The following is a 16,327-nucleotide window of genomic DNA, read 5'->3' as shown; positions in this document are numbered from 1 at the left end:
AGAGAAGGAAGTCGGGTGTTGGCAGTGAAGCGTGAGTTGTGTGAAATTTTAGACACGCGACCATCACAGCTCTCAAAATTTACACCTAAACATTATCCTCAACACAGATGGCTACTAAAAACGAGTCTTTCATTATGGGTGAAGACGCGGACGCATAAACAATATGGACAGATAAACAATATGGACAGATGAAATGAGAGATCTGACAGTTTATATTTGCACAGGTTTGACACTGCATAACTAACATAACAGTGATTTAATATGACAATCTCCACACGTGTTGATAAAACACAGGGGCTACGTGAGCAGCGGGTCATAGAACCGTGTCCATCTGTGGTATGTGCACGGAGCTGTTAAAAAAAAACATTAAAAATGACATTACACACAGAGAGGCTTAAAAAAGAAGACCTGACAAAAACAGGCACACTGACGGGGTTCAGGACCAACCACTGAGACAGACGAGAGGAAAAGAGCGCGTGTGTGTGTTTAGGTCGATTTGACCTTTGAACCTGTGGTTGAAGAGCTAGATAGAGCATGCAGCTGGTAAAAGCCGTCGTTAATATCGTTTACTTTTACATAAACCGTGATTACAGATCACACACACACACAACAACAACAACAACAACAACAGCACACAGACAAGCTCTGTTGAGGTTAAACACAGTCCAGTAACAGTTTATGATTAATGAGTGCCAGGCTACAGACATGCCACAGGGAGAAAGATTCACAGCTGTTACTGACCATTCACTATGGCTGTACAGAGAACAGCCCAGCAACCCGTACAGTTAGTGAGTCACAGTCAGCTTGTTAGTATATGCTGCTCTTTGGGTAATTTACAATATTACTGAACACTAGAACAATTTTTAAATATGAGAGTATATAGTTTGATATAATAGTCATATAATTCTGAGCATGCTTAGTAATAAGCTTGATTAAGAGCACTTAGAGAAAGAGAGAGAGAGCGAGAGAGCGAGAGAGAGAGGGAGAGAGAGAGGACAGGTAGCTTCTCGTGTCTTATGTGGGCATTACAGTTGGATACAAAGATAGAGAAAGAGAACAGCTGAGGGTTTGTCCCTCTCTTTTAAACTGGGACTTTTCATTGGTTGGAAGGCAGTATTTGACAGGAAGTGATTAGAGAAAAAAAGAGGCTCTTTCGGGAAAGGCACATGAACTAAAATTGCACAGATGTGTCGTAAAATCGTGAGGAGTGATAAACAACTGGGGCCAGCTGTTGGAACATGACACACATACGGAAAAGTGCATAAAAGAGATGTCCACACTGTGACTGCAGTCGGCTCAAAATTCCCTCATCATCGCACACGGAACACACACACACACACACACCCTGCCAACTGCGTGCGATTCCTGTGAAACCCTAGCTCTTTAACTGGGACCAGTTGAAGCCCCTTATGGAAGCAGTGTGGGGACCATGCACGAGAACCCTTTTAAAGTCTTTGCTGCTGATTTCCATCTTCAGCTTCTTCTGCTTGACTGGCCGTAGGGCTTCGATTTTGTAGATGGGTTTGGTTAGATTTATTTGAACATGTTTTACTGTTTTGGGACTATTTTGCAGGCTAGAGGAGTCAGGGCACCAGGCTTCATGTACCAAGAGAGGAGTGAGTGAAGGAGCGCAGGGACGTGTGAGGAGGCGGGGCCTCATGTGTGGTAGAGTCTGATACGCTGTGAGATGTGGGCGCGGCACAGTGGGCAGGTCTGCAGGGCATCACTACAGGTCTGACAACAGCACACATGTCCGCAGGCCAGGAAGATCACCTGGGACTACACAGAGAGAGAGAGAGAGAGACAGAGAGAGAGAGAGAGAGAGACAGAGAGAGAGAGAGACACAGAGAGAGAGAGAGAGAGACAAAGAACATGACTTTTATCTCAATATCCTTTCACTTATAACCTGCAGTCCTGTGAAAATAACATTATAACTGGATTATTATCGATATTAATTCCATCTGTGAATTTTACTCTGATGTCATTAATACTAAGCTGAGTAGTAACAGAAGAGTTGATGTGTTTTTTCCCATAGAGACAAACTGTGGAGGGTCAGCAGGTTTTCCAGTAGATACTAATAACAGCGTTACCTGAGTCTCCATGCACACCACACACTCAGAGCTGCCAGGCCCCTCCACTGGGCTGGTGGCAGACGGGGTCAGAGGGGCGCTGGGGGTCAGGGGAGGGGTCAGCTGTTGGACAGGAGCACTGGGGATGGGCGGAGGGGCTTCTTCCTCCTCTGGCATCATCTTTGGAGAACCTGAGAAGAGCCATCAGTACAGACAACGGCTTAACAAGCTCTCAGGTCTAAGTCTGAAAGATACAGAGTTTGGCAGGACACCAATTTTCCACCAAAGACCCGATACACTTCAGAGTTCACTCTCATTTCAGAGTTCATTCTCATTTCAGAGTTCACTCTCATTTCAGAGTTCACTCTCATTTCAGAGTTCACTCTCATTTCAGAGTTCACTCTCATTTCAGAGTTCACTCTCATGCTCTGTCACTGACGTGGCTGCAGAACACAGACTTATGACATCATCACTACCCACATAGGACTAGGGTTACGACATCATCACTACCCACATAGGACTAGGGTTACGACATCATCACTACCCACATAGGACTAGGGTTACGACATCATCACTACCCACATAGGACTAGGGTTACGACATCATCACTACCCACATAGGACTAGGGTTACGACATCATCACTGTCCACTAAGTGCCAGACTTATGACATCATCACTACCCACATAGGACTAGGGTTACGACATCATCACTGTCCACTAAGTGCCAGACTTATGACATCATCACTACCCACATAGGACTAGGGTTACGACATCATCACTGTCCACTCAGGACCTAGCTTATGACATCATCTCTGTCCACTAAAGGCCAGACTTATGACATCATCACTCAGTGCCAGCATTATGACATCATCACTATCCATTCAGGGCCAGCCAGATATAGTGATCTGTGATTAACAATACACCACACAGAGTCCAGTGTGCAACTACTGATACCGTATTACTTTCACCAAAGGGGTCACATGACTTTGATTATGATGGTAAGATCAAAGACAGAGATGAAGGCACTTTTGTTGAGCTGAGTCTTGCGTTCTTACCTCCAGGTGGTGTGGAGGGGGCATCTTCTCGAGCCCAGCTGAGCAAAGCCCTCTGTACACCAACCTCACTGATGCCAATCTGCATGGAGACAGACATACCCTCATTGACTCTCAACCAATCAACACCAGCCCACACATATCAGTCAACCAATCAACACACACCCACACATATCAGTCAACCAATCAACACACACCCACACATATCAGTCAACCAATCAACACACACCCGCACATATCAGTCAACCAATCAACACACACCCGCACATATCAGTCAACCAATCAACACACACCCACACATATCAGTCAACCAATCAACACCAGCCCACACATATCAGTCAACCATTCAACACACACCCACACATATCAGTCAACCAATCAACACACACCCGCACATATCAGTCAACCAATCAACACACACCCACACATATCAGTCAACCAATCAGCACACACCCACACATAACAGTCAACCAATCAACACACACCCACACATATCAGTCAACCAATCAACACCAGCCCACACATATCAGTCAACCATTCAACACACACCCACACATATCAGTCAACCAATCAACACACACCCGCACATATCGGTCAACCAATCAACACACACCCACACATATCAGTCAACCAATCAGCACACACCCACACATAACAGTCAACCAATCAACACACACCCACACATATCAGTCAACCAATCAGCACACACCCACACATATCAGTCAACCGTTCAACACACACCCACACATAGCAGTCAACCATTCAACACACACCCACACATATCAGTCAACCAATCAACACACACCCACACATAACAGTCAACCAATCAGCACATATGTGTGCACACACAGGCACACACACACACCCCAGCATACACATACACAAACACATTAGTTAACCAATCAGAACACATGCATACATGCGTGCATGCGCACACATATTTTAGTCAACTAACCAACACACACACACACACACGCACACACACACACACACGCACGCACGCATGCATGCACGTGCACGCACACACACCAGTCACCAAACAACATGTGTGAGTTAACCACTAAAACACGTTAGAGTTTCGTTAAGCTCACTTTGACACCTCAGGAATTCTTACACACACTGTAAAACACAAATCCTTAGAGACAGGAGAACTCAGGGACAGACCTTCCTCAGGTCTTTGTCAGTCATGTGACGAAGGTCCTCAGCTGTGATTCGGTGATGAGCCATGATTGGCAGATAGTGCTGAGCAGAAAGCTTACACAACAGACTGACCAGCTCTGTCTCAACACCAGCCTCCTGAAAACAGAGGAGAGAGAGAAGGACAGAGAAAGCCGTTGATGGTTTCGCACACACATGCAGGAGGTGGGCGGAGCCCAGCGGTGAAAAGGTGTGGTGCGAACCTGCATGCGGAGAGACAGAGGCTTAGCATCCAGGAGTCTCTGATACTGAATCATCCAGTAATTCTCCTGATTGGACGCACTCTTCAGCTCCATCTCCGCCTAGCAACGAGACATCCAATCAATCCAATCCAATCAATCAATCCAAACCAATCAAAGAAAACAAGGAATAAATCAGACTTAGGGAATAAATCTCTTTCTACCCCTGACCAGTACACACTGACCAGTACAGACAGAGCACTAATCTGTTTTTTTGTCAGTCATTGAACTGGCTGGTGACCCACAGACTGGACTGGGCGGTTCCCTCTCTGTTCCACTCACCAGGACCTGATGTAGCTCCGCCTCCCTCTGATCTTTCTGCTTCAACATCTGCTGCAGCAGATCCGTCAGTGCCACCCTCTGGTCTGACAACACCTCCTGCATGAGTCACACACACACACACCCACACACACACACACACACACGCACACACGCACACACATACACACACACATACACACGCACACAAAACACAACACAACAGACACACACACAACAGACACACACACACACACACACACACACACACAATTCATTTGGATAAAATGAGAGTCTATAGGGTAAAGAGAGAACTCCAGTGAGCTGTGTTTGCTCCTATCACATCCATTGAGAAAAGCTACAGTGAGCTGAACGTGAGATGAAGGGACAGAAGCGAAAAGAAGAGAAAGAGGGAAAAGAAAGAGGGAATGTTCTAAGCTGTGATGGATGGATTGAAAGAGAAGAGGCAGAGGACAGACATGACCCAGTCAGAATAAACACTGAAACAGAGATTACACTGGGTACTACTGGACACAAAATCAGTTATGTGTGTTGGAAACTTAATTTAAAAACTTAATTTATCTTATACTGCTTATAAAAACCTAGACTGAATTTTTTCAGCTTAAAGTTTTTTTCTCTGCTCTGACACAGGTATTGTTGTCTAAAAAACAAGACCCCTGTTTGTTTTACTGCAGGCAAAACCAACAACATAGTTTCTGACTGTTGGGAACCAGATGTCCTCAGTTACTAGCTGCATTACTCGTGCAGATCAGGCTAAAAATAAGACGTCATCAGCGCTAACGGGTTTAGCTGTTCAGACACATGCACAGGGGCCTCTGTCTGAAGAGACAGTCATCTGATACACATACCTGCAGGTTCTCAGCATCCAGATTTCTCCTCTTTACCTCCAACCTTGTGAGCTGCATTAACTCAGCCTCTATAAGCTTAATCTAGAGAACATGGAGGGAGACAGAGGGGAGGGTGTGTGAAGGCTTCCAGTGGAACAAAACAGGCAAACACAAGTCAAATAATGCAGGCAGCTTGTGCCAGGTGGACAGCTGGTGACTGGTGACCCGGCCCAGGAGGAAAAAAAAAAAAAAAATCAAAATCAAACCAAAAACAAACTGACAGTCACTGGGTGATGGCTGGCGGCTTGAGTATGGTTGGCACTATGAGCTGCTGGTCTGGAATCAGTGGTTGTTGAGTAATTGTTATAAGCTGTTATGAGCATGTCAGCCGAAGCTGTTTTGGGGTCAGTTGTTCAGGGTGTTAAGAGGGTTGGCTGGGTAAATGACCAGATGGTTGCGGTAAATGACCAACTGACTGGATCTAAGCTTTTTCCAGTTCATTCACCAGTTTCCTCTACACTAACATGTCCAGGCAGATGCTCTGTGCTTCTGTACCACACAGCCGAATGTCTCCAAACCCTGGAATCAAAAGTCAAAAAACATCTAGAATGATGTTGTTCTTCTCTGCTAACAGACACCGGACCCACATAGAAAAGAGTGGTCACTGTAGCTAAGAGTCAGAAGTGGTCAGTACTGGTCAACGGCCTGTCACTTCAAGAACCTTCCCCTGTCCTGGCTTTATGCAGGGACGCATCAGCACAGACGCCCCACGCGCACTGACTCCCTCTGAGAGCCAGTGACAGGTATACCTGAGTGTGGATGCAAATGTACAAGAGTGCTGGTTTTTACCTGAGTGCGGATATAACCATGAACACTGTCTCTCTGGAGCTGAAGAGCTTCAAACGCGGCCTTCTGCATTTCCTCCTACACAGGACAGATACAAACCCTGGTCAGCAACACATAACATACAGAGTACATGTGTATTTGTGTGTGTATGTAATATGTGTGTGTGTGTGTGTGTGTGTGTGTGTGTGTGTGTGTGTGTGTGTAATGTGTGTGTGTGTATGTAATATGTGTGTATGTGTGTGTCTAAGTGTGTGTGTGTGTGTGTGTGATCACCTCTTGAAGGATTTGGCTGATGGCTTTTGTTTTGTCCAGCTGCTGAAGCAGTAGCACTTGCTCAAACTTCCTGTCCATTGTTTCCAGACTACACAGAGAGGAAACAGACTTCACATCCAAACAAGTTTGTGGATAAGCTGAAGTTTTACCATATGAATTATGGATGCACCAAATCTTGATTTTTAGGGTTCGGCCGAAAGCTGAATCCGGCGCTTAAGATTCGACTGAATCCGAAACCAAGTGCCGAATCCCGTTACAGTTACACACACGTCAGTGCAGTAAACACCAGGAACAACCGTAGAATACATAATCAAAAACACTAACCCTAACCCAATAATGTTTCAGGTTGAAAGTAAAGTCATCATTAACTGTAGGATAAATGCTCTCTTCACTCATACAAAAACATTAGGTACAATATTGAAAGAAACATTAACTGAAAATGTTGTCCCATGAGAAATCTTTCAGATCTCAAAACCTTAACACTATCGTCCATCTAACACATGAAATGAGCGTTTCCTTTGAGGAAAATAAGCTGCTCGGTATTTAATGGTGACAGTGGGTTGCGACTGTCCGAGCGAGTGCCCCCTGCGGTACTGAACGGTCTCTCACTGGGCACAGGGGTCGGCGGTGGGCACAGGGGTCGGCGGTGGGCACAGGGGTCAGCGGTGGGCACAGAGGTCGGCGGTGGGCACAGAGGTCGGCGGTGGGCAAAGGTAAACTGCATCGCCGTCTTTTCGGCAGTCGATAAAATGCTATGAGGTTCGGCCAAATCCAAACCCCTTCAAAAATGAGAATATTTGGCCGAAACCAAAACCGAATCTCGGATTCGGTGCATCCCTAATATGAATGTATACTTAATGTGTTTTACCATATGACTGTATATTTAATGTGTAAGAGTGTAGCTCAGAGAAGCCTGCTGATAAAACAGCGTTAATGAATGTCACATTGTCTGTAACACATTATAGACGTTCTGATCTCATCACTTCTGTCTTTAGGAATGTCTCAATGTTCTTCATTTTAATAAAACGGAACAAATGGATGCTAAACATATGGTTTGACAGTTTGGACTTCGGACCATTAGCAGCAAACGAAAAGCATCTAACACGCTTGTGGTTCTGTGATCAGTCTGATCTGACTGCCTGTAGCCTATGACCCAGAGAGACCAAAGGATCAACAGCAGAACCAGGGCAGAGGGATCGGGGCAGAGGGACCAGGGCAGAGGGACCAGGGCAGAGGGACCAGGGCAGAGGGACCAGGGCAGAAGAACCAGGGCAGAAGAACCAGGGCAGAGGGGCCAGGGTGGAGGGACCAGGGCAGGGAGGCCAGGGCAGAAGAACCAGGGCAGAGGGGCCAGGGCAGAGGGACCAGGGCAGAGGGGCCAGGGCAGAGGGGCCAGGGCAGAGGGACCAGGGCAGGGAGGCCAGGGCAGAGGGACCAGGGCAGAGGGACCAGGGCAGAAGAACCAGGGCAGAGGGGCCAGGGTGGAGGGACCAGGGTGGAGGGACCAGGGCAGAAGGAACAACGGTTCCTGCTATGTTTGCTAACCTGCCCTCCCATTAGCACTGTATGTTTACTAAACTTCACTACACTGACCACTCCTTCCCAGAAACAGCATCTCTAGTTCTCAGAAGAGGAAGCAGAGGCGGGGACACAGAAGTGAAGAGAAGGCTTAAAGAACAGACTCCATCCATATGAACTAAACCTCTGATAGAAACAACGCGCAGTCAGGCTGCTTTTGGTCTGTCTGGCTGATGCGTTGTGGTGTGGGTGACTGGAGCCTTTTTCTGGTCTAGAACAGTTTCAGCAGGATGGTGTCAGGACCAGAGTCTGCCCAAGGAAAGCTGTGGGTCTTCTCAGCGTTACAGCAGTGAGCGGCGTGACTCATCATGGGGCGGTTTATTGACTGTGTAAATACGAGCCTATGTAGGAGTAGTGGAGTTTTGCTCTGACCTCCTGCAGGCCTCTGACAACATGCTCTCCCGTCTGGAGTCACTCGCCTCCTGCAGCAAACGCACCGAGCAACTCTCCGACAGCATCTTCTGCATGGCCACTGCAGACAGACAGACAGAGAGACAGGCAGAGAGACAGGCAGACAGAGAGACAGGCAGACAGACAGAGAGACAGACAGACAGACAGGCAAACAGAGAGACAGGCAGAGAGACAGGCAGACAGACAGAGAGACAGACAGACAGACAGGCAGACAGAGGGACAGGCAGACAGAGAGACAGGCAGACAGGCAGGCAGAGAGACAGGCAGACAGAGAGACAGGCAGACAGACAGACAGAGAGATAGACAGAGAGATAGACAGACAGACAGGCAGACAGAGAGACAGGCAGGCAGACAGACAGAGAGACAGGCAGGCAGACAGACAGACAGAGAGACAGACAGACAGACAGACAGAGGGAGGAAGAGAGAAGAGAAGAGAGACAGAGAGAGCGGAGGAGCAAAGTCAGGACAGTCAAAATGCCTGGTCTGGCTTTTACCCATGTCACATGACACCACACCGTGGTTTATACTGGGCTTTACCATCCTGCTGTGTCTTGAGTTACAAACTAACTTTTTTTTTCACATTAAGGTCAGAGCAATAAAAATGAAAGACAGCGTAGTCTCAGGCATGGGTCTCTACTGATTTACACACAATTTAAACAGTGAATTCTACTTTGGCATCCAGCTGGTCCAGATGGCATGTTCGTTCTATAAGGCCAAGTTTTAATTGTTATTTCATATTTCTTCTTTTGGTTTCATGTTTGGCACAAAGATAAGGTATAAAAATGTTTTCATGTCAGTTGTTGTTGTGAGGAAACGACAGCAGAGTGGCGATAAAACCGACACATTTTACCAAACAGAAAGTGCCAATCAAAGGAGACTCACTGGCTACTTCTTTCTTCCTTAAGCAATCAGCCTCTTCCTGTGTGATCGCTGTCAGCTGCTCCATACGGATCCTACACACACACACACACACGCAAATGCACACGCATGCATACACACACAAACACACACACACACACACAGACACAAACACACACACACACACAGACAGACACAAACATACATACACACACACACAGACACAGACACACAAACACACACATACACAGACACACAAACACACACAGACACACACACACACAGACACACAGACAGACACACACACACACACACACACACAGACAGACACAAACATACATACACACACACACAGACACAGACGCAGACACACAAACACACACATACACAGACACACAAACACACACAGACACACACACACACAGACACACAGACAGACACACACACACACACACAGACAGACACAAACATACATACACACACACACAGACACAGACACAGACACACAAACACACACATACACAGACACACAAACACACACACACACAGACACACACACACACACACACGGTGTGAAAGCAGAGTTTGTGTAGGGTTATTGTGTAAGCAGAGGCTAATTCATTTATCTGGGAGTGTCTTAAACACACAGCCTCAGTTCTGTCAGAGGGGATCGATTATCCATTCTTACCGATCTGCTTCCAGAGCCTGAAGGAAAGCAGCACTCTTCTCCTGTCTGCAAAACACAAAGCCACACACACACACACACACACACACACACACACACACACAAACACAAACATGCAGACACCAAGAATAATGAAAACACATCACATACACACACACGCATGCGCACGCATGCACACTCACACACACAGACACACACACACACACACACACACACACACACACATACAGACACACACACACACACACACACACACACACACACACACAGACACACACACACACACATACACACACACACACACACACACACACACAGACACACAGACACACACAGACACACGCACACACACACACACAGACACACACACACACACATACACACACACACACACACACACACACACACACACAGACACACAGACACACACAGACACACGCACACACACACACACACACACACACCTCTTGCTGTCCATGAGGAGGTCGGTGATTCGGCCCGTGATGTTTGTCTCCGCCTGCCGAACTTTTGCCAGAATTTTCCGTCTCTCGGCCTCCTGTGCTCTCTGCTGCTGGGACAACCCCTTCTCCAGACGCTCCTGCTCCTGCTCAGAGCCCAGAGACACACACAGGTCACACAGGTCACACAGGTCACAGCCGTCAATCAAGCCTTCAGACAGTGACTGTTTGCGCATGTCTACAGCCCTGCCCCAGACACACACACACACGCGCACGCGCGCATGCTTACACTACAGGAAGAACATGAACTGAACAAGAACCTGAGACTAAAATATAACAGGAACTAAACGCTAGTGGAACATAAGGAGACTTTTGCAGAAATGATTCAGAGCTTCATTTTACACTTTTGATGAAAAAACTCTCTGAATTTGGAGGGAAAGCTACTGAAACAGCGTGTGAACTGTTTTCCCGAGTGTTGCCCCACCTCGTTATCCCTGCCCCGGGTTTTTTCCGGCATGGCTACAGTAACGGACAGGGCTGAACAAACTTCCTACTTCGGGAATGGTCCATTTTAAAGTGATACGCTTTGATTTCTCAGACCTGTGTTGTGATGCAGCTCTGACAAGAGTCACGGGGTTGTTCCGTTGCCATGGTTACCTGCTTGACGGACAGTAGCACGCTCTCCTTGCGAGAGTTGTTTTGCAGGAAGAGTTGAGTGTGTTCTCTCTGTTTCTCATCCAGATCTCGCTCAAACGTTAACTTCTCCAGCTTTTTCTGCTCCTGGGGACACATCCAGTTTGTCACTCAGCCACTACTCACAGCTTGTCAGAGGATCTGTCAACATGTTGCTGTGAATGCATGTCTGTGGTTTTGCCAGAAAGTTCTAGAAAATGTTCTAGTAAAGTTCAAGAAAGCATGCATAAAAACAGGTTAAATTCAAACATCCTGTCTGTCTGTAGGGGTGTGTGTGTGTGTGTGTGTGTGTGTGTGCGTGTGTGTGAATGTGTGCATGTGAGTGTGTGTGTGTATGTGTGTATGTGTACATGTGAGTGTGTGTGTATGTGTACATGTGAGTGTGTGTGTGTGTGTGTGTGTATGTGTGCATGTGAGTGTGTGTGTGTGTGTGTGTGCATGTGAGTGTGTGTGTGTATGTGTGCATGTGAGTGTGTGTGTGTATGTGTGCATGTGAGTGTGTGTGTGTATGTGTGCGTGTGTGTGTGTATGTGTGCATGTGAGTGTGTGTGTGTGTGTGTGTGTGCATGTGAGTGTGTGTGTGTGTGTGTGTGTGTGTGCATGTGAGTGTGTGTGTGTGTGTGTGTGTGTGTGCATGTGAGTGTGTGTGTGTGTGTGTGTGTATGTGTGCATGTGAGTGTGTGTGTGTGTGTGTGTGTGTGTGTGTGTGTATGTGTGCATGTGAGTGTGTGTGTGTGTGTGTGTGTGTGTGTGTATGTGTGCATGTGAGTGTGTGTGTGTGTGTGTGTGTATGTGTGCATGTGAGTGTGTGTGTGTGTGTGTGTGCATGTGAGTGTGTGTGTGTATGTGTGCATGTGAGTGTGTGTGTGTATGTGTGCGTGTGTGTGTGTATGTGTGCATGTGAGTGTGTGTGTGTGTGTGTGTGTGCATGTGAGTGTGTGTGTGTGTGTGTGTGTGTGTGCATGTGAGTGTGTGTGTGTGTGTGTGTGTATGTGTGCATGTGAGTGTGTGTGTGTGTGTGTGTGTGTGTGCATGTGAGTGTGTGTGTGTGTGTGTGTATGTGTGCATGTGAGTGTGTGTGTGTGTGTGTGTGTGTGTGTGTATGTGTGCATGTGAGTGTGTGTGTGTGTGTGTGTGTGTGTATGTGTGCATGTGAGTGTGTGTGCGTCTGAGACTCATTGTATACACACCTTTCTTTTCTCATAGTCCAGGAATTTACTCTGTAGAATAAGAGAAAGCAAAAGGGCAGTTTGTTAACATTTTGTAATCTCAGTATTCCCCATAGAGAGACTGCGGGACTCAGACTCTGGCCTGTTTCATACGAGCAAAAAGCACAGACCTGCCAAGCCACGTCCAGCCCATCCACGCCGTCCTCACTGGCCGTCCCACCGTCACACTCCAGCACAGGCAGCAGGTACTGGGAAGGAGGGCAGTACTCCAGACCCAGCTCTGGAAATCAACCAATCAAATGACAGACAGGTACTCTTTAATGCTGACACAGCCACAGAGAAAACAAACAAACCCAGAACACAGTGACACAATCACCATGACGACTGTATGATGTGTTCAAATATATCAGTCAGTAAATAATCATTAAATAATCAGTAAATAAGTGTGAATTATTTTCCTGATGAAAGAGTCACAGACGTCTGCTCTGGTCAGAGACACACCCTCCTGTCCTGTTTGGCTTCTCTAATCTCATACACACCTGAGCAGAGGAATCGTTGGACGTCTTCGGTGCCAGCTGCACACACAGTGGCAGGGGGAAAGGTCATCTGGGCAGCGTCCAGGGTCAAACTCTGACATGAGATTTACATTTAGTCACTTGGCAGACGATTTTGTCCAAAATGACTCACAGAGGAGCAGAGCAAATCAGCAAACAAACAAACAAAGGCTTAAAACAACACATCTCAGTAGATAAAAGACAACACAACACACACACCCCATGGTAAAATATCCTGAATTTGGACAATCTTGATGATCTGTGTCGTAAATGTAAACATCTGCCCGTTTACCAAATATAAATGAGTAAGTGAGTAGAAGTAAAACAGACAGAGAGAAGATCAGCTCACAGAGTCAAACAGAACAGCACACTGCTTTTACCCCGAAAGTTTTACTGAGAAGATCAGCTCACAGAGTCAAACACAACAGCACACTGCTTTTACCCTGAAAGTTTTACTGAGAAGATCAGCTCACAGAGTCAAACACAACAGCACACTGCTTTTACCCCGAAAGTTTTACTGAGCCTGTGCGTGTGTCTCACCTCCAGCGTGCGAACATTGGCCAAGGCGGTGGGCAGTTCTCTGATGCTGTTCTCACTCAGGTCCAGTGTGCGTAGGCTACTCATTCTGCCCATTGTCGCAGGGAGCTCACTGAGGCAGTTACCTGTACACACACACACACACACACACACACACACACACACACACACACACACAGTGTTCATTTCCTTTCAGTCTACTTTGCTGCAGGCTGTGGTGTACATCACTACTGTAGATGCCACCCAGTGTCCGACTACAGCCTCTCATTCCACTCTCTAACATACAACCTGAAAAAAACTCCAAAAAAACTCCAAAAACAAACCCTCACTTTTCACATTGAGTGTCTGTAAATGCCGGAGATCTCCGAGGGATTCGGGGAGAGCTTTCAGGTGGTTCTTCTCCACATTCAGCACCTGATGGAGACAAGTCAATTTTCCTTTCAGGCTGTGCACTGATCAGGCTGGTGACGTCAGTGAGCTCATATTCACATTGATTTTTACCTGCAGTAAAGATAGCTGCCCAATGTCAGCAGGCAGTGAGGTAAGCTTATTCTCATGAAGATCCAGTACCTGAAAAACAGCGAGAGAGAGAGAGAGAGAGAGAGAACGAAAGAGTGAGACTATGACAGTGGTCATTAATCACTGATGTGTGACTCTGAATGAGACTTAACTTTCTACAGACACTATAAACACGACTCTTGCTCTAATCACTGGCCACTCTGATGATGACCAGTAAAACTGAAACTAGTATCTCAACTCATAACTGGACTGGAATATTTAATATTTTCAAACCTTTAGCGTTGCCAAGGCACTGATGCAGCAACCTTTAGGCACAAGTGTTTTCAGCTCGTTTCCATGGACAATAAACACCTGAACAAAACAAACAAACAAACAAAAACCACAGAACAGTCTCTCTGCGTATTCCAGCTCTTTCAATGACTCCACCACAGGCCGCACCTCACGCTCTCCTTCATCAATATCAAAACTATTTTCATACAGACAGACACACTGGATTCACTGTGCCGCATGCCATGTTAGACAACTTACCTTCTTCTGAAGAACCTTACAGATAGAGAAGGCACTGGATGGAACCTACAGACAACACAATAATTAACAATTAACAAAAAGCAAATCTGATTAATCTAACTTCATTAAAACAAAAAATACATAATGGAGCCGCATAAAAAAAACCTGGAGCTTTGCGCAGGCAGATGGCGTGTCTACATTTTGGAGAATCATACTTGTGTTTTCACAGCTGTGTAGTACTGACCTCTGTGAGCTCACAGGCCGAAATGTCCAAAATGTCATCGGCACCTGCCTCTTTAGACTGAAAAACAAAAGCATTCGACACGGCAGTTCAGCCACTGCGCCAGAGTGTGGGACTGCTACCCTCTCAGAGCGTCACCTGCCCTTCAGCTTCACATCCATGGCCGTATCTTAACGAAGCAAGACAAAAGGCCTGACGGCCTGGGTGCTCCATATCAAACACTTCCTGGATATGTTTTTATATGTTTACACACACCAAAGTGTCTACTGCAAACAACTGATGCTCTTACCAGGCAGAGCTGATACTCCAGCCGCTTCCTGGAGTCCTCACTTGGTTTTCTCCTCCTGAAGAACAGAGGCATTCTGCAGGCAGAGTTTCCCCTTCGTCCGTCAGACACTTTCTCTCACTGGATCACCGGCCCCACGGTCTCTTCAGCTCGGCCCTGATTTCCGCTGAAGCCCAGACAAAGCTTCGCCTTTATGACATGCAGTAGAGTGTAGCGGGAGACAGGAGTCATACAAATAGTTATACCACGATCTCTTCTATGTGCAGTGGAGATTACGTTTGTGCAGTCTAACCATTAACCTGGCACTCATAGTCCTACATACTGTCAACATGCGCTGACGCTTTGACAAAGACCACGCACTCTTCAACATTACTACTGAAAAACTAACTGTGTTCTTAATAGAATTTTGTGTGTGTGTGTGTGTTCATTCAATTGACTAGTCAGTACTGTAACGCTATAATATCATTGGTCTGATCGGTGATCTCTCTCGCTTTCTGAAACATCATGTGACGTTGCGGCTAATAACTGTTACTCTTCGGTGGACGATTTGCTCTTGACGAGTATAAGCCATTCATAACAAAACATCGTCTCATAACTGAAAATACGTCAACTTGAATCACACGGGCGTAACACAAGCGACAATGCGCAGTTTCCCAGTGTTTATCAGTTTTAGCATGTTGATACGTAGAACATGACTAGATGTATTTCAGTTTATATACGCTGATACCCACACGGTCAGTCTCGTACTGACACTGCGTATGTATGGTCCCATTAACCTTTCTGATCATAACAACGTAGATGGTTTGCTACTGAGCTAACAGCACCGTACTCGTTCGTCTGACTCGCTATCTATCTAATAATCAAAAGACAGTCCTACCGTTCCAGTTTCAAAATGCTCTTGTTTGATTTTTGTACTACAGACCAAGGCGTTCTTTTCTCACAAACATAAATAACATTCAATTCTTTCTCCACTGACTGTACACAATATTACCAGTTCCTACTTCTGTTCTTACATATAGTTCTTCCCCACTGGGATCCTACCTCTGGGC

The 16,327-nt window shown here is 46.4% G+C and overlaps 1 protein-coding gene across 1 annotated transcript; it reads right to left on the bottom strand.

The window, feature by feature from the left end:
* Nucleotides 1-230: 230 nt before the first annotated feature.
* Nucleotides 231-16,281, bottom strand: lrsam1 (leucine rich repeat and sterile alpha motif containing 1). Its single transcript, XM_030775307.1, has 25 exons — nt 16,156-16,281; nt 15,282-15,467; nt 14,996-15,052; nt 14,773-14,817; nt 14,518-14,595; nt 14,227-14,295; nt 14,055-14,139; nt 13,729-13,850; nt 13,174-13,264; nt 12,805-12,914; nt 12,656-12,685; nt 11,430-11,552; nt 10,779-10,918; nt 10,318-10,362; nt 9,654-9,724; nt 8,733-8,832; nt 6,783-6,870; nt 6,513-6,587; nt 5,685-5,765; nt 4,840-4,935; nt 4,522-4,620; nt 4,286-4,417; nt 3,125-3,203; nt 2,091-2,260; nt 231-1,779 (listed from the first exon to the last, which is right to left on the bottom strand). The coding sequence occupies exons 2-25, from the start codon at nt 15,351-15,353 to the stop codon at nt 1,657-1,659; spliced, it is 2,181 nt and encodes a 726-aa protein (XP_030631167.1). The 5' UTR covers nt 15,354-15,467; nt 16,156-16,281; the 3' UTR covers nt 231-1,656.
* Nucleotides 16,282-16,327: the final 46 nt, after the last annotated feature.

The sequence above is a fragment of the Chanos chanos genome, chromosome 1, assembly GCF_902362185.1.
Source record: "Chanos chanos chromosome 1, fChaCha1.1, whole genome shotgun sequence".
Lineage (NCBI taxonomy): Eukaryota > Metazoa > Chordata > Actinopteri > Gonorynchiformes > Chanidae > Chanos > Chanos chanos.
Note: the sequence above shows the minus strand (reverse complement) of the source record. Positions and strands in the feature narration are given on the sequence as shown.